Source organism: Olea europaea, unplaced genomic scaffold (assembly GCF_002742605.1).
Source record: "Olea europaea var. sylvestris unplaced genomic scaffold, O_europaea_v1 scaffold505, whole genome shotgun sequence".
In the NCBI taxonomy this organism is placed as follows: domain Eukaryota; kingdom Viridiplantae; phylum Streptophyta; class Magnoliopsida; order Lamiales; family Oleaceae; genus Olea; species Olea europaea.
This window is the reverse complement of record NW_019263365.1, coordinates 494,727-513,973: the sequence shown is the minus strand read 5'-3', so window position 1 is coordinate 513,973 and position 19,247 is coordinate 494,727. Positions and strand designations below refer to the sequence as shown.

Genomic DNA, 19,247 nt, shown 5'->3' with positions numbered 1-19,247 from the left:
AAAAAAAAAAAAAAAAAAAAAGGGGGGGGGGGGGGGGGGGGGGAAGAAAAGGAAAAGTCCTGCTGAATTAAAGAGCCACACATCAATAAAGAAAAAAAGGCAGATATTGAAGCTTGCCGAAATCATATTCATGCAGCTCATATTGCCTCCGAAGCTGGCCCTGCAAGGTTCAAAATATGAGTTAAGAGAGCCTTAAATTTAAAGCATTCTGAGTATTAAAATGCTTTTTATTAATAGATTACCAACCTTGAGAGAGCTAATAACTATTGGTAGTTGGTTAAGTCCCTGTTTGTCTACCTTTAAAACATAACTCTTTATTTCTCATACTCATTTTAACCACATTAATATAATTAAATATTTTGCACGAAAACCCAAAATTTTCCTTAGTTTTTAACCACACATTCTCTAAAAAATACTCAAGACATAATTTTTTCTCAATAATGGCTATCAAATAGGGCCTACATATCAAATGGCAGCTGTTAATAAAATGGCACTATATAGCTGTGGCGATATCACCTAAGCCTAGGTGTGACTGAGTAGACAGCTGGACCATCAACCAGGTGCAGATAGATGGGGGCGTATGGCACCCAAGTTTGTAAAATTCAATGCATAATTGCAGACAAAATCTTTTAATAAAAAAATTAAAAATTTTGGGAAAACTCGAGTATAGTTCTTGTCAATCTAGTTCAAACGTAGCCCTAATCCTAGATTCGTCACTGCTATCAACTATGGTAACATAAGACCATTTTTTTTTGGGCCAAGTATTTTGCCTTAAGATAGAGATGCAATTAAATACCAGAAGTAAAAGAATTAGTAAATTTCAGTTTTTTCCATTTCAATATAGGCATTAAGGATGTAGCATAGAACCTGAAGTCATTCGCAGGCAATTTTGGTATCAAAGCTGCTGAGACAGATGGCGAATGCCTGGAAAGCAGATATTGGATACTGATAGTCCATGGTGAACACATCCTTTCCCACTTTCCCAAATTGGAGAATAACATTCTCGAGCTCTTGTCCACCGGATCCATTACTAATTGATACAACAAGCTGAAAGTTCTTCACAGAAGCAACCGTCACACGTCCATTGAAATTGAGACACCAACATTGGAGTTGCTCATGCCATCTAGGTGCCTTGTTTTTCAAAACTAGCCTTTCATCTCTTTCAGGCGACAAAGATTCAGACTGGAAACTATATGTACGAGTTGATTTTGATCTGAAAAACGGTAGGGATGGGAAGGAATCTAAGTTTCCAGTCAGAAATTCAGTTTGTGTGGGAGCCACACCTCCAGGTTCAACAGCAGAAGCAGGTATAGCATCCATGACACACTGCATCCGCCTCGGACCCCTATATCCGCAATATATACTTACATTAGCAAGAAAAAAATAGATTTCAGCTGAAGAATATAATCTCATTTGAACTGTTCATGTCCAATTCATCCTTCAGAACCGTATCACACCCCACATATTATAAAAGGCATATACTAAAAGAGCAATGCATATCACAGCAATATTTATCAATAGACAAAAAATGAGAACTGCTCAATTCTTTTTCAAAACAAAACAAGTTTAAGAATGCTAGTCATCTTTCAGTTCCTTTTATAATGTCATCTTAAGATATTTATGCCAGAGGGACTTATCTCTCACCTTGAACCCAAGACGTTCAACTCATACGAAATGTGCGCCACAGGATAGTTCCCAGCAGGGACCCTGGGAGAGACCTGTCTCATTCCAATCAACCTTGTGGAACGAGATTTAGCAACTCTGGCTCCGGCATTTGGTGGCTGTGCGTCATAAATTATGAACTTGGTTCCCAAAAAATTAGATCTGCCATTGTTAAAAATGATGAAATTTCAATCAGCAATTACATTGATGAAGAAATAATGTGTGTACAAGTCGATTTACCTCAACTTCCCAATGTATGTGCTGCTTCCCTTTGACACATTGTCAGCATTTAGAGATATTATGTAATCTGTATACGTAGGTCGTCTACATCTCCGAGCAACAAGTAGGAATTTCCCATCATCATTAGAAGCTGCCAAAAGACGAAAGGGTGCAAAATGCATATTAGGCATAAAATGGACCTTGATATTCTAATTATATACTTAAATTGTTAGATAGACAAATGGAAGTGTAAAATAAATTGAGAATGCACGGAAATATCTGCAGGCATTCACCTTGATTCAAATTGAGGTAAAGGCGATATGTTTGGTTACTACGATCCCGTTTTATGAAACACTGAACTGGGGTGTTTCTTGGACCAGGCTGCAGACATAACAATGAAAGATTTTTCAGTACGCACAAGAAAGGGACAGAAAATAAAACAACAAATGAAATGCATCAATTAGTAAAATTCTGCAGCAGAAAATAACAAGGAGAAACTCTTAATGGGACTGCCAAATCCTATTTATTTCAAGCCAATTAAACGATGTCTCATAAAGGATCAACTTAGAGAAGAATCAGTTAAGTGGTAACTAATATTTTGATTTTTTAGGAAACATGTTACAATGACAAAAGATGACCTAAAACGAATTGCCAACACAAGTTGCTCGAACTCTCTATTTTGGAGGAAGTGCCTGTGTCAATGTGAGATGACAAAGAAAAATATATGGGATGCGTCTCGGATCCTTTAAATTAAAAGAGGATGTTTAATATTGTTTTTCATATTTTGGAATTTGATTTAAAAAATTATAATTTGTATACCACATTTCTAGACATGAAATTATTTCAGTTAAATCACTTTTGTTATACACATGCACAAAGGCCATATCATGCTAGATTGCAACTATTCAAAAAGTATAGACATTCGGGAAGATAGATAAGAAACAGCATAAAACCGCATGTACCCTCCAACTTTGTACACTATCAATCTCATAATTTCCGAAGATAACACATACTAAACCACATCTATTGTTCATATGGAGTAAAAACCAAATTCTTAATACCGGCTGACCATATTTAGCTAAGTAGGATTTTTAGACAGAATAGGTTTAGCTCATCTTATTCTAGTAAAGTAGTATTCAACTTCAAATTATCGGTTGGATTTCCTTTTTTACAAGTTTAGAAAATAAAGGTGTAAATTCACGAACTCTTCTATTTCATTGCAATGCATGACAAAAGCAATATGAAAATAAATCATCCGCTGGTAAACTAGAAATCAATGTCTACATCCATACAAGTTACTAAAACTTTCCAAGTTAAGCTTCCTTATTTCTGACCCAACTTTGAAAGAACTATAAACATGTTGATACTCAACCTAGCTCGAGTTACAAATACGATTGAAACCTATTTCCTTTAATTCTCTCAACATTCAACATCACTAAGTGTAACAGAGATAAACATAGTATCACCCTCAGATATTTATAATTTCTTCAACTGACAGAACTAGCCTTGTTTATAGAAAGAAATAGACAAGGAAAAAAATTGTAGGAAAAACCATGTTGAAAACTTCGACAAACATGGTCAATCTTTAACTTACAGGAAGACAAGAAATACAAGGATGTGCATAGTGGCGATATAGTAACTAGAGATCTACACTAAATGAAGAGCATTTAAGATAAAAATGGGTGTGAATAGTAGCGATGAGATCACACAAAGAAGGACGAATTGTTAAGGAAAGATAAGAGTGTAGATATTTAATGAGATCCCCTGATTGCATTATTCTACCTCAAAATAAAAATAAAAAGGATAACATAACTCCAAGATTATAGGAAAAAGGCTTAGTTTGTCGTTTTGTTGTATTTATAAAACATTGATAAGTTTGTCTACTAAATAATTTCAACGTGCTTTTTCAGAGATCCTTAAGAAGATTGACCACAACAGATTAGATACACTTTTTGGGGGTTAAACGTTTGGGTAACCATTGAACTTTGGTACATGTCACGATTTACTCATTGTCCTTTAAAACTTATCTAATTGGCCACTCAACTTTACTCTGTCCAACTTCATTGATGGAAACCGTTAGTAAACTTGCCTAGTGGCTGACGATAATGTGATGTGACACGTTAAATGATAACTTGGGCGCCACACCAACACCAAGTAAACAGAACAAAATGTGTATTTGACTTTTGAGAAAAAAATTAACCCCAAATCATGTCTTCTTCAACCACATGAATCAATTAACCCAATAACAGAAACCCCAAATCTATTTGCTGAGCTGATTTCATTTGTTTCCAAATGCCAAGAACCATCTTTCTCATTTCTTCAAATCAAAAGCCCACAAAAAAATCAAGAAATCTGAGCAGAAGAAGAAATGGCCAATCAAGAAGTCCGATCCCCATTCTCTTCCATCATTTCATACATTTTCGTATATATTATTTATACATATGCGTGTTTATGCTTGCGTTTCTATGTATGTATGCATGCATATAAATTTAGATTTTTTTAAATGGGTTTTGTGTTTTCAAGCCGGATCTGCTTTGATTCAGGTTTGCCTAGGGCTTGGCATTGATTTTGGGGGGAATTTTATTCAATTCCAAAGAGAACAATGTTGGTATAATATTTGAGACAAAGCGTGTTTAATTTTCTCTCCAAAGTTAAAAGGCGCGCTTGTCACTACTTACTTGGCATTGACAAGACACATGAGTTACCATTTAATGTGCCACATCACATTATCGTCAGCCAAGTAGACAACTTTACTAATGATTTCCATCCTGTGACCAATAGAGTTGGATAGAGTAAAGTTAAGTGGCCAATAGGATAAGTTTTAAAGGACAGTGAGTAAGCAATGACATGTACCAAAGTTTAATGGCTACTCAAACATTTAACTTCACTTTTTTGTATAGTGTTTATAGCGAGTTTGTTGAACCCATCACATTTACACTTTTTGCATAGAATTTATAGAAAGTTTGATGCTTGAAATGATCATTGCCATCAAGCATTGAGAAACATTTAGAATATTAAGAACAATCTCACCAATATAATTATTTAAAATAACCCAATGTGAAAGACTTTCGCTAATTAATAGGGAGGAGGAGATGTATTTAACCACTTTTCATTTGTAATCATGAATGGCAAATCAGAATGGTACTTAAATGATCCTCCAATCCCACTATTAGAAAATTATCATTGCCATCAAGCATTGAGAAACATTTAGAATATTAAGAACAATCTCACCAATATAATTATTTAAAATAACCCAATGTGAAAGACTTTCGCTAATTAATAGGGAGGAGGAGATGTATTTAACCACTTTTCATTTGTAATCATGGATGGCAAATCAGAATGGTACTTAAATGATCCTCCAATCCCACTATTGGAAAATTATGGCAATGAATTCAATGAATACAAGCACATTAACCAACAAAGGAATTCACTCCTTAATTCTCGTTGACGGAATATAAATTGAATTCATGAATTATGGAATATCCCAATACAGGTAGCAAGTTCATGCGCATAAAAGCGAAATCAGGAAATAAGAATAGTCTAAAAGTACAACAAATGCTCAATGAACCGAACCTGCTTCAGGGAAATGGGGAAAGTTAGCTTGCTAGAGACCTCCAGGGTTCTGACAATTTCCTTCATGATCTCTCTCCAGCTCCTACAAACACCAGCACAGGCAACCACATTCTTTCTTGGGGGCCATGTACTCTCGGACTCCTCAATCCGAATCAACACATCCCTCAAGAGCTCCGGTGGCATATTGGCCCAACAACTCTGTTTCAAAGCATCTGTTGAAGTCATAGAACTATCCTGAACTACCCGGAGAGACCTTGACCTCAAACCATAACCAAACTTCACATCAAACCCTTTTCGAGATATGCTCCCAAACTCCCCCTTCATATCCTGAAGTATACTCTTAAATGACATAATTTACAAACACTAATATGAGCACCAAACCAGATATTTCTCTATACACAGTTGATATCAATGATTAATGGGCAAATCCGACTCGAATGGATCTCACCGAACAATATGCCCTCCACAAAATTTCTCTTAAAACTACACTTTAACACACAGCAATCAAACTGCGATACCTAGAAAAAGAAAAGGTTTAAAAAATTTCGACGAAAATCCTGCCAGTATTATGAGCTACATAGCATTAACAAATTAATCCATGTACGGCTCAAAAGAAATGTTCATAAACAGTCCCAAAACTAAAGCTCCCATCTTTGACAAAAAATCCCCCTAAATATATAAAATTATCGATCTAGAGATCAGCAAAAGTACAACAATCCCACAACGTCAAAATCATCATTCCAAAACTAACCTTCGAAGACCAAGAGGTGTACAGATCTGTACATTACTGAGAAATCTTAGAAACAGTACTTTTTGCACATTTCTTGATAAATTTAATTACTATACATGGGGAAGAAACAAGGGATTTGATATTAGGGTGAGATAAGCTCAATTGGGATTATTAGAGTTAATTCATTATGAGGGTTGTGGAAACTCTAGAGAGAGTAAAGGCGAATGTTATGGGAATTGGGTCCGGCGCGAACTTTATCTGCGTTGATTTGCGACTTGGGTTTGTCCGCTAACACGTAATATTGTTGAACTCGTCATGTCAATGTTTTATCGGGTTGGATTACAGTGGATCCTATATCAAATTCCGGATCCAGAGTTTGTAAATTGGGTAATTGGCACAAAACGTCCATACTTTTCAAGTCTATTGTGAAAAACGTCACTACCTTTCATTTTTTGACATTTTTGCCCTCATTTCAACCTTTCTTTGCGCTGGACGTCCTTCCGTCCATATTCCGTCAGTTTTTCCGTTAATTAAAGGGTAATTGGCACAAAACGTCCCTACCTTTCAAGTCTATTGTGGAAAACGTCCCTACCTTTCATTTTTTGGCATTTTTGCCCTCATTTCAACCTTTTTTTGTGCTGGACGTCCTTCCGTCCATATTCCGTCAGTTTTTCCGTTAATTAAATACAAAAATACCTTTTTCTTTCCATAAACAAGGGTAAAATTGTCCTCACCCACTTCACCCCTTTTTCCCGCCATCAACTTGGTCCGTAAGTAAGAGTAGCAGCAACATGAATCTGAAAATACTTTAAATGATTAAGTTAAATAAAGAAAAAATATTGTGAACACATTATATTTCACAATTCCACAACTACTATTGCTGTCATCTTGTGTCACTGGAAAAATTTAGAAAGACATATTAAATGGGTAGTCAATTTATAATGAGCAAAAATGGTGAATGGCTCTTTTTGGCTCAATGGAGAAGATGAATGGCTCATTTTAAATTGACTCATTATAAATTGACTACCCACTTAATATGTCTTTCTAAATTTTTCCAGTGACACAAGATGACAGCAACAGTAGTTGTGGAATTGTGAAATATAATGTGTTCATGATATTTTTTCTTTATTTAACTTAATCATTTAAAGTATTTTCAGATTCATGTTGCTGCTACTGTTACTTACGGACTAAGTTGATGGCGGGAAAAAGCGGTGAAGTGGATGAGGACAATTTTACCCTTGTTTATGGAAAGAAAAAGGTATTTTTGTATTTAATTAACGAAAAAACTGACGGAATATGGACGGAAGGACGTCCAGCGCAAAGAAAGGTTGAAATAAAGGCAAAAATGCCAAAAAATGAAAGGTAAGGACGTTTTCCACAATAGACTTGAAAGGTAGGGACGTTTTGGGCCAATTACCCTTTAATTAACGGAAAAACTGACAGAATATGGACGGAAGGACGTCCAGCGCAAAGAAAGGTTGAAATGAGGGCAAAAATGCCAAAAAATGAAAGGTAGGGACGTTTTGTGCCAATTATCCTTTGTAAATTGTATATCGTAATTAGCCCTGTCTGACACACACCCCCCGGCCCTTTTTTGTTTCGAAGAATGAGTGTTTGAATAGTAAGTCCTTGTTCAAGTCCCATTTTTTCATCGAAATATGTTTTTCAATAGTGATTCGACACCATTTCAATCACACATTTTTTAATAAAATAATACTACACGCAAATATAAAACTTTTCTTTATTTTCTAATCACACATTCTCCATCACAACACTATTTCAAAATACTTTTTTTTTTTTTGGAAAAATGTGGCTCAAACAACCCCCAAATTTTTGAAAAATGTATTATTAAAAAGTAAAAAAGTTTAAATTTATGTAAAAAAATATTTTATTATAAAAATGTATGATTGAAAATGAATATAAATAAGAAAAAGTTTTAAAAGAATGATTGTCAAATTCGAGCTTAGATGTAATATAATGATATATATAATATATTAGTCATGTTACGTGACAGCTCATCGTTATTAAAATTGCCCCAACCCAGTCAAATCGTCCCGAAACCTATCAAACTAGATAGAGTGCCTGGCTAATTTGTACATTTTGACCAAAGAATCATATGAACCAATCAAGAACCAATAAAATCGACGAGTTTTTAAATAATAAATTTTTGAAGAACGTGTGATTGAAAAGTAGAAAAAATTTGAATATAAAACGCTGATTTTAAGAATGAGTGATTACCCTTCTTCAACCCTTACTGCCCAACTTGAGAACAAACAGCTAATGTGTTTCACTTATTGAATAGTCACAATGAGATGGAAGGACTTCTATTGGAATTCACATATAGTGTTAGAGAAAATGAAATATATCTTTAGTTCTTTTGCGCGAAGAATATTTTATTATAAAAATATGTGGTTAAAAATGAGTATGAGAAGTAAAAAGTTTTAAAAGAATGATTGTCAAATGTAAGCTTAATTGTAAAATAATGGTATTTATATTATAGTAGTCATCGTATGTGGCAGCTCATAGTTATTAAAATCGATTCGATCAGATCGAATCGACCCGAATTCGAGCCGATTTGTATATTTTGATGGGAAAGCAAATGAACCGATCAGAACCAATAAAAATCGTTCAACCTGACCCATTTTTAATAAAATTTAGGAATTAGCCCGACCCACATCACAACAATGTATACCAAAATCTAGATTTGAACTTGAAGAAACCATATAATACACCCTAATGCTAGCCACTGCCATTTTTACTTTTGTTTATATAATTGGTCACAAAACACACACACACACACACTACACTATATATATTCACTATTTTAAAAAAAAAAAAAAAAAAAAAAGAGCAACAAAAAATTATAAAATTCACTTAAATTTATAAGTATATAATAAGTATTCACTATTTCAAAGAAGAGAGACTAAAAATATAAAATTCACTTAAATTTTATTTTTTGTTTGGGTGTATGAACCAACAATAACCCACTGGTTGAATTATTGATTTTCGGTTGAACTAGTGACTCGATAACCCGATAGATTATCCGGATCAATGATTGAATCGAGTCTGATAACTATGTGGTAGATCGTTAATTCCATTGTTTCAAATAACGAGAAATAATGCTATTTATAATCGGCGACTGCAATAGTTATTCTATGCTAATTTTTTTTTTTTTTTTTGTCTAGTATGCAAGTGTGAGTAATATAATAAGGATGTGTTCGACTGGCATAAAAAATGTCTCATAGAAAAGAAAAATTTTCCTTGTTTTGAGAAAAAAAAAAAACCTACTCACCTCCCAAAAAATATGTTTTCCTCAAAATAAAGGAAAAATGGGCATATTTTTAATGGTTGAAAAATATTTACACAAAAAAAAATGGCAATCGAACATCCCCAAAAAGTTAAAATTTGGGTGAAAAAGGTCATTTTCCATAAAAAAAAAAAAATTCAATCAAACACACCCTAAATGATAACTCGCCATAAATTAAAATGGTTAGCGCATTTCCAATGGCGATATAAAATTGGGTGTGAATTGATATCTTCGAAATCATTTTTGAATCCTCATTTACATCCTGATAGATCTAAATTCAAATTTTGCTCCAATGAAAATATCCAAATTCACTTTTTACTTCTTGTGAATGTTAAAAAAATATGTAAATTTATATCATTTTTTTATATTTTATTGTCGAAAACTACAATTTGCAAATTCCTTTGCATTTCTAAATTGGAGAGGTTATCAACCAGTTTGAAGATCTAAGTCATACTTTATTAGGGTAGTTTGAGAGTGGGTTAAAAACATTGACAGTTAAGTAAGGATAGCAGAGGCTCAATCAATTTAGGGGTTTAGATAACTTTTTGGAAGTAGTGTTTTAAAAAATAATACTAAAGAATTAAATAAAGCAATCGATCATCGATAAAACTATGTCAATTATTGTTGATTGTATTACTGTAGATGATATGGCGAATATCAATATCGTCTATGATTTTGGATAAAATTACCAAATTGATATCATTAGTCAACGATATCAATAACGATATCATTAGATGATTTACGAGATTATTGAAATATCAAATACTGTTTCTTTGTCATCTAGTCACGCTCACTATTTTCTCTAACTTGTTATATGCTAACGGTGCAAATCTTAACAATGAGTTATCCAGATATTTCATTGTGAATGTTCGCGTAGCACTTATCCACCAAATGAAATACATGGTTTTATATATTCAATCTTGGTAGAGGTGAAATGAATCACAATTATCCAATAACATCAAAGTATATGTTTAGTTTAGATGGATTTTATCGTATGAATGATCTGTTGTAACTTAAAATTAAATTTTAACCTTTCAACATTTAACCTGTTTAATTTTCTATTTTTATTTATTTAATAATCACTTTTAACACAATTAAAACATCGTAATTCTTGTTATAACCTCTATTTTAATGACTTAATTGTGGGGTTAATTTTCATATATAAAAGGTGGTTACATCTAATTGAAAATGAGTATTGGAATTACAACTCGGAAGATAAACACTCTACACGACTCTTACTATATTTCTATATTTTGGCAACTCAATAAGAGGCTCGTTCACTTATCTCCCTATGATCATGCCCATAGAAAGAGAGTCATATGAATTTTATCTTGGAGTCGTGTAGTGTCGAAAGAACTCGTACGAAGGGAAGGCGACGCGACTTTAGGATAGTGTCTTCGACGCGACTCCCAAGGCTTGTTTTCTAAATCTCTTCTCTATTTTTTGTTATATTATTCTCGAATCATATTTGTTATGATATATAAATTGATTATGTTAATTGATAAAAAAAAGTCTACACACAAATAACCAATTTTTCCAACAATCTAAAGTCGTGTTGGGTGATTTGTGCATGGTAGTGTATGATCTTCAAAGTGCAAACTAGCTATGCTTAGATGGTTTGTTTTGTTTCAACTGAAAGTAATCTTGCAGTGATACATCAAGCAAATGAACTCCTGATAGAAATATTCCTAATCGTAAGGTTAATTATATACTTCACTATTGGAATTTTGCATGTAAAATTCGTTTACATAATTATTTAAGTAAAATTCTTAATTTGGTGAATGAGAAATTAAGCCAAATATAAAGTTGCTTAATACTTGAAATTATTGAAAAATCGTATAGAATATTGTGGAATATTGTAGAAATATGTGGATGGAAAGTGTGTCTTTTCATGTGAAATATCATGACTCTTGGTATGAGTATGATTAATTTCTAATAATTGTGTCTTTTAATGTATAGAAATAAATTCCAAGAGATGTGACTCTTGGTATGATTGTATCTTTTGACATACCTTTCCAACTACTATATATAGACCCCATATGTTTGAATTTTATCATTCAAGAAATTCAAGAAAAGTCATAGATACCATATCATTTCATTTCAATTTACAATTTGGTTTTGCATAAAACATTTGCATCAAAGTCATGGTCATGGTAGAGAGGGAATTCCGTTCGAGTTCGCTGATCGAAGTCATTTGGAGTGCTCCTATGACTCGACGTGGTCGTTGCATCTTGGGAGATGATTGCCGGATAACCATTAGCACCGATGCGGGGGAAATTCATCTTAAAGACAAAGTGTCCAACACTTGCCTCGGCCAAAAATCCGTTTGATCCAAAGAATTACTTGCTTTCGATCATGAGTTGAAAGGGAAGAATCCATATTCAGGTATTCGGATTCGATAAATTCTTATTTTGTCTTCTTAATCCAATTTCAGTAAGTTGGAATACGTTTCAATTTCATGCAAATAAACGATATGTTTATTGTGAATATAATATGCATAATTATCGGTGTAATTTTTCAACAATCTTAAGATGAATTTTAAGTGGTTTTATGGTGCATTTATATTCTAAATTTCGACAAATATATCATGTGCATTTTCTGCAAATTGTTTTGCATGGAAATAGTTCATTTGAAGTGGAAACGGTGTGTCAATATGCACGTGTAAATTGTTATTATGCTTCTATGAGAATTGGCATTTAAGTGGAGAGTCAGAATCCATGTTTGTGCATAATTGTTACAATTAACATTGGTTAATGGAAATTGGAACAAAGGCATGAATTGATCCTATTGGTTATTGAACAAGTGCATGCGGCAATTCCATTAAAATACAATTATGGTGGCCAAGAATATACAATTAAATGCATACGTTGCAGTAATTTGAAAAGGTGACCCATCAAAATTTAAGGCAGAAAATAATAACGGCATTTGGTTCATTCTGTGCCTTTCCAATTCATTGATAGTCACTTTTATGTTCTTTGAAAGGTTGGGCTCTCAATTAATGTCATTCCAATTAACTGTGTATGTGCACCATACAAATATGATATTCTTTATTTCTCTATTATTGCATGAGAAAAGGCTAGAATTCAGTTATAAAATCTATTCATGTGTTCCGATAGTACACTGCCTTATATATTCTGTTTATTTGAAATCAGAATAAATTGCATAAACGTGACATGTTATTGGGACTACCTTAACTGTCAATAAAATTAAAAGAACTCTTCCTTCTTCCATGATGAGATAGGCACAAACTGATGTTTTACATCCTAAAACCATAACATGCATCCAATATTTTGTTGAAAATCGGGATTGAGTATTGCGTAGATAATGAATCCCTTATGTGGTAAATTGATGATAATCAGTGAAAAGCTGTCTGCCTAATAAAGAATTGGTTTATGTTGAATGGTGCACATGAATGAGAGGAAGAGGTGTGTTTCTTTGGCAGGAAATATTGAATCAGATCTGATCATAATTTCTTGTAATGGAATATGGAAAAAAAATTGCATGGATCATTGAGTATATCTTTAACTGTTTGAATTAATTGACAGTTAAGGTTAGTTATAGTTTTGAATGAAAGTGCACACCCTTTCATTTTGGTAAATTACGGGAGTTAGCGGAATGTAAAGAATAAAATCGTTTTGCTTCGATCCATGGCTATGAAAGGGCATGAATTTGGTGACTTTTCATTCTAGTATGAATTGTTTGAAATTTCTATTTACTGATAACACCTAAAATTTCATGGGATTTAAATGCATGATTAAATTCTGCATAAAAATATTATTTCATAAGATTGTGCATGAAATAATGTGAAATGACATATACTATAAGCTGACAAGCTGTCAAATACGGTAAACTGCCATATACGGTAGCTATCAAATACGATAAGTTGGTGAGCTGCCAAATACGGTAAGCTGCTGAATGCAGTAAGTCGCATATATGGTAAGCAACATACACGATAAGTTGCATATACGGTATGCGTCAATTCGGTAAGTGACATATACGGTATGAAGTTGTAAATTCGATATATGTCCGTGGATTTTGGTTTGAAAATTATACAAACCTTGATTAATGATGATAGTCTTAATTAATTCTATGAAATTAAATGAGATGATTTATGCAAAATCATAGTTGCATAAGAGTATGACAGAATGTGGTTTTGTTCTAATTATTTTAAACTGAAAATTGTTTGCCTAATTATTGGGATATGAAAATATTTTATAGAGCACAAATAGTGTCTATAGTTGACAGTGGTGCCGGATATCCTTGAAAATAATGATTGTAAAATGACATTCATTTGTAAAAGATAAAAACGATGCAAAAAATTGTGAAAAATATTATGAAATATTTTAGGATTAATTCCAAGAGGTATGTCCTTTTGTAAGGTTGTGACTTTGAAAGCACAACTTGTCAATCTATGGTTAATTTATTCTTTCAAATGTGAATATAGAGAATAAGGTGAGAATATGTTTTATTATTGGACGTGAATAATATTATTTGTAAAATGTCACAAATGTGAAAGTTGCACGTCTGAAGATGTTTCAATCGTAGAACTAATTAAATTGGTATATGTTTTGAAAGCGTTATTGGTCTATGTGATGACCTTGATTTAATTAGGATTGTCAAATTAATAAGTTGATTGAAGTACAATTTTGAATGGAAAATGCTTACCATTTGTGTAAGTTGACAACCACTAGAGCATCCGATATGGATAAATAGATTGAACTATGAAAGAGTCGATAAACTCTAAGTTCAAGAATAAACAAAAAATGTGGAGGTTATCATAAATCTTGGTGAACTTATGTGAAAAGTTCAAGACGTGTGGGTACAATACTACTACTTGCACACATATCCCTAATTTAAGAATTGTGGGGGTAACTTAATTTAAAGTTACACTTTTTTTTACCTCTCAAAAAAATGGAAGAGACACCATATGAGTTATGGAAATATCATCTTCCTTCCTACCATCACTTAAAAATGTGGGGGTGTTTGGCAAAGATTGAGGTTCTTAAGCCCAAACAAATAAAGATTGGTCCCAAAATGATTGATTGCATATTTATTGGATACGCCAATAATAGCAGTGCATATCGTTTCCTCGTACACAAATCGAATGTATACGGGGGTACCATAATTGAGTCAATGAATGTGATATTCTTTGAGAATGTGTTTCCTTGCAAATATAAGGAAAATGTAAGTTTGAATAACAGAACATATGAAACTACAAATGGATCTTCAAATGAGGATAAATCAAGGCGTAGTAAGAGGGCTAGAATGTCCACTTCGTTTGGTCCGAATTTTCTCACATATATGATAGAAAATGACCCAAAGACTTCTGAAAAAGCAATGTTTATTCCGAAAGTACCGCATTGGAAGGAAGCTATCAATAGTAAGATAGATTCTAGAATGCAAATTCATACATGGAAATTGGTAGATATACTTCCCAGAAATAGGCCTTTATGGTGTAAATGGATTAAAACCTGATGATCCATTGATAAATATAAGGTTAGATTGGTTGCCAAAGGATATAGGCAGGAAGATGGATTTGACTTCTTTACCTACTCACTCGTGACCAGAATTACTTTGATAAGATTACTAATTGCAACTGCGACAATACATAACCTTGAGATTCACCAAATGGATGTGAAAAAGGGATTTCTAAACGGTGAGTTAGAAGAAGAGATATACATAAAGCAACCTAAAGGTGTCTCCAAGTGAAAGCCACAAAATTTGTAAACTTGTTGAATCCTTTTATGGACTGAAACAAGCTGCTGACACCAAAAGTTTGACAAAACGATGTTGTCAAATGAGTTCAAAATAAATGAATGTGACAAGTGTGTATGCGTGGAAAATACACCAGATGCCTATGTGTTTGTATGTAGTCAATATGTTGATGATGGGCAATAGTCACGAAGTGGTGCTAAACGTCAAGAAAATGCTTACGAAGCATTACGACATGAAAGACTTTGGTATGACAGATGTAATACTAGAGATAAAAATCTCTAGAACATCAGAAGGAATTGTTCTTTTCCAATATCATTTGTTGAGAAAATATTTAAAAAGTTTGAAGTATTGACACAAATCTTCACGTGGTCAAAATAAGGGTGAAAGCGTGTCACAATTGATATATTCACAAGTAATTAGCAATCTAATGTATATTACGAAATGCACTCGATCGGATAATGCTTTTGCTGTAAATAAACTTGTAGATTCACGCGTAATCCAGGCCATGATTATTGGGTGGCATTGACAGTGGTCCTTAGGTATTTGAAATATACCATGACCTATGGATTACATTTCACAAGATATCCTACGATATTAAAAGGATATTGTGATGCGATGATATACACTAAGTCTAAAGTGGATGAAATGGGATGAAAGCCCTAAAGTGGATTAAATGGGATGAAAGCCGATCATGACGGTTGTTTGGATATACAAGAATAATTGGAATATTTGAGAGTATTCATAAAGTTCGAATGCATTGCATGCTTTAATGATGATATTTAATACCTATGTATGAAATCCACTAGTAAATATGATTGATTAGTGTAATGGTTTGTTAGAAATCCTCATGAGAAGCATGTAGTTTCATGAGAGGATTTCTTAGTTGGCGACAATGTGTATCTATCAAATGAATCGATCATTGGCTAGCTAAATTTGAAAAGATACTAAGTCATATATAATGGTAAGTCTAGACATGTATGTCGTAGACATAATACCATGAGCAATTAATCTCATTGGTGTAAACTTGTGGATCCATTTATATATGTTTACCAAGAGATCAAGTATACTGCATATCGAAGGGAATGAGATTAAGCCTACCGAGTAAGAGTCCTTATGATGGTAACCCTACCATGTTGACTGGAGATCCCAAGATCTTGGTATAAAGGGACAACTAAATTACGGGGATTCTATGAAACACTTAGGAAACTAATTTCCTAACTCATTCCTATGATACTAAAGTGCTTTCTGCAGAGTGATTGGAGGTTAAGATAAACTTTTAATGATTCATATATCTTGATTAAGTCAAGTGGAGTAGGGCATAATACTCTTAATAGGAGATCACCTATGTAAGTGTGAAGCGGGGTCGCTTCAATGAGAGTTATTCAAGACTTGAATTCTCTAAACACTTACAGAACCAAGATGGGTTCAGAGCCAAAATGAACCAAGTCATGAGAACCATGAACGATTTATGGGAGACACATTATGGGAGACATTGTGTGAGTACAGTTGTCTTGATTTATACTAACGGCTGATGGTTCAAGAATATCGCGTTCACCAATTAGTTAGTAAATTCAATGGTATTTCACTAAGGAATGTTCAAAGCCAGAAACTACCTTATTTGATGCAATGTTTTCCCACACACTCTCTACTAGTGTCTGCATAGACATTTGCATTAATTTTCATTCATGTGGGGGATTGTTGGAATTTTGTATGTAAAATTGGTTTACATAATTATTTAAGTGAAATTCTTAATTTGGTGAATGAGAAATTAAGCCAAATATAAAGTCGCTTAATACTTGAAATTATTGGAAGTTGAGCATGCATGTAGTTCCTTGCCTAATGGCATAACGGTTGGATGTTACACTTTTGAGTAATAGTAAAAGAAGAAAAAAGGAATTATAACATAGTTCTTACTTGATATTTATCTTAAACTTTAGACTTTATGTTTTGATGATTTGTTACCTTTGAGGTATAAAATTATAATATCTCCTTAGGAAACTAATTCTATCGTTTTCCTTTTATCTTAATTCATCAAAGTATACTATACATGTTCATATTGAGTACGAATTTTGTCACAGGTGTGATCTGTCAAAGAGGGTAATTGATTAATGAACTTCATAAATGTGGATATGACCATTACAAAATTTGGTTACTTGTTTAATGTGCTATCTGGATGCTTGAAACTTTGTATGCATGCTTTTGACCATTATTTATTGCGTGGCTAAGTTCTGTTAATAACCATTGGAATTAGGTTTTGTTAATCAAGTGAAAAAGGGTATTGTAGGATTTGATTTTGAAGAAAGTCAAGCTGAAATAAAAAAAGAATTTTCATAAGGAACAAATTGATTTTCACTACTAAGGCCCCATTTGGTACACATTAATGTAAAAATGAGAATGAAAAATATAATCGTTACGAGCCTCACACAAGAGATAGAAAGTCAAATATAGTGGCTTAATGTGATGAACAACGATCATATTTTTCATTTTAATGGACAAATATAGAGGATGATAAATAAGAAAGAGAAACTAGCTTATGAGATCAGAAAATAAATGTAATAGCAATAGAAACGAATTAGATAGAGGAAAATCATATACCATGAGCACATTCCGAAGACGCATTATTACACCACATTTTTTTTTTGTAGACAGACGGACTAGTGATTGTATATTTAGTGTAAGAAAGCAAATGGGTATATTTAACTAATGGTAAAAGTTTGAACTGAACTAGAGTGTAATAGAGCAAATAATTTATTGGTCCACACATTCATGTCATATTAGCTGTAGGATTGTAATTCGTTAGCTGTACTAGAGTTACATATCATGAGTGCAGGTATATTTGTATAATATCTGTCCCTTACCAAATGCTTCACATCAATTTATGTGTGCAGAATCTATATAATACGAAAGGATATTTGAAGTTTTATTTCATGTTCTGGACTTTTGGCAAATGTAAAATATTTATATGAATGGCATGTCATTTTTATGATGTCTTTTTAAGACCTTATTTGATTAATTGTAGTGACAGAAAATGTGATTCGGGGTGTCGGCGCATTCAAGATCATGCTACTTATTTAAATGTTATATTTTAAAATTGAAATGTAATTTCAAGATATGATACATGTATTTGTATTGTGTACTAAAATTTGTGTAATAAAAGATGTGTATGTATAAATTTTTCAGACACGTGAAAATTTAGTCTTATGTACGTGACTTATAAAAATGTCAAAAGAAAAGAGGCTAATGGATGAATTGGAAAAATTGGTGCTTAGTATGAGGTTTCATTCTTTTGAGTCAAAAAGGTGATCAGCAACTAAAATGATTTTATTGATCCATATTTAAATGTGGAAAGATCAAAGGAAAAAAAAGGGGTGTGAGCAAGTGTCTTAAATCTTACTGTTATGGAAAAAATATTTTGCGAATATGTTTAATAAGAATTTCTAGAACTATTGATGGATAGAAGTCATGAAAGTGTGAGGTTGATAAATATATGCATCAATCATCTTCTCACTACGTTTAATCCTATCAAAAGAGATAAATTGTTAGATCATATATTTACTCAATTCAGGTTGGATATCCTTGAAATGTAGGAGTATTAAACTATTTAATATAGTTTTCATTTCTTTGGTCAATGCTAGAAGAAAATTTGGATGAATATCAATGTCATTTTTTTTTTAAATCTATCTAAGTTATTCTCATATATTGTGACACTAATATTTTGTGAAAATGTTTAGAAGTGTTTGGAGACATGGAACATTTTCAAAGAAGCTCCACACGATGGATATCTTTAGAATATGGAAGTCAAACACAAGAGTTGAATGGATGCATATGTTCAAACATGTTATTAGAAATCAACTTGAAGTTTCATTATTTATCTTATTATACTTAATGTGACTTTGATATTTTAAAATGTTTTAGAAGATTTTGCAAATGTGTTGATGTGCAAGCTAAAAATAAGAGCTTGCAAATATGATGGTACTAAATTATTGTCCTATATATATATATATATATATATATATATATATATATATATATATATATATG

The 19,247-nt window shown here is 32.8% G+C and overlaps 1 protein-coding gene across 2 annotated transcripts; it reads right to left on the bottom strand.

Moving 5' to 3' along the window:
• Nucleotides 1-40: 40 nt before the first annotated feature.
• Nucleotides 41-6,466, bottom strand: LOC111388527 (tubby-like F-box protein 3). Of its 2 annotated transcripts, XM_023013261.1 has the most exons (7): nt 6,206-6,466; nt 5,455-5,972; nt 2,175-2,262; nt 1,903-2,032; nt 1,645-1,824; nt 868-1,345; nt 41-160 (listed from the first exon to the last, which is right to left on the bottom strand). In XM_023013261.1, exons 2-6 carry the CDS (start codon nt 5,803-5,805, stop codon nt 874-876), a joined length of 1,221 nt encoding a protein of 406 aa, XP_022869029.1. In that variant the 5' UTR covers nt 5,806-5,972; nt 6,206-6,466; the 3' UTR covers nt 41-160; nt 868-873. The 2 variants fall into 2 exon arrangements, with proteins under 2 accessions (XP_022869029.1, XP_022869028.1); XM_023013260.1 differs by having other exon boundaries at nt 5,455-6,466.
• Nucleotides 6,467-19,247: the final 12,781 nt, after the last annotated feature.

Coding starts and splice junctions, on each gene's coding strand:
- LOC111388527 (XM_023013260.1), bottom strand. CDS start 5,805: ATGTCATTTAAGAGTATACTTCAGGATATGAAGGGGGAGTTTGGGAGC. Junction 2,263..5,454: donor TCCCCATTTCCCTGAAGCAG/GTTCGGTTCATT, acceptor TTATGTCTGCAG/CCTGGTCCAAGAAACACCCC. Junction 2,033..2,174: donor TTACCTCAATTTGAATCAAG/GTGAATGCCTGC, acceptor GTCTTTTGGCAG/CTTCTAATGATGATGGGAAA.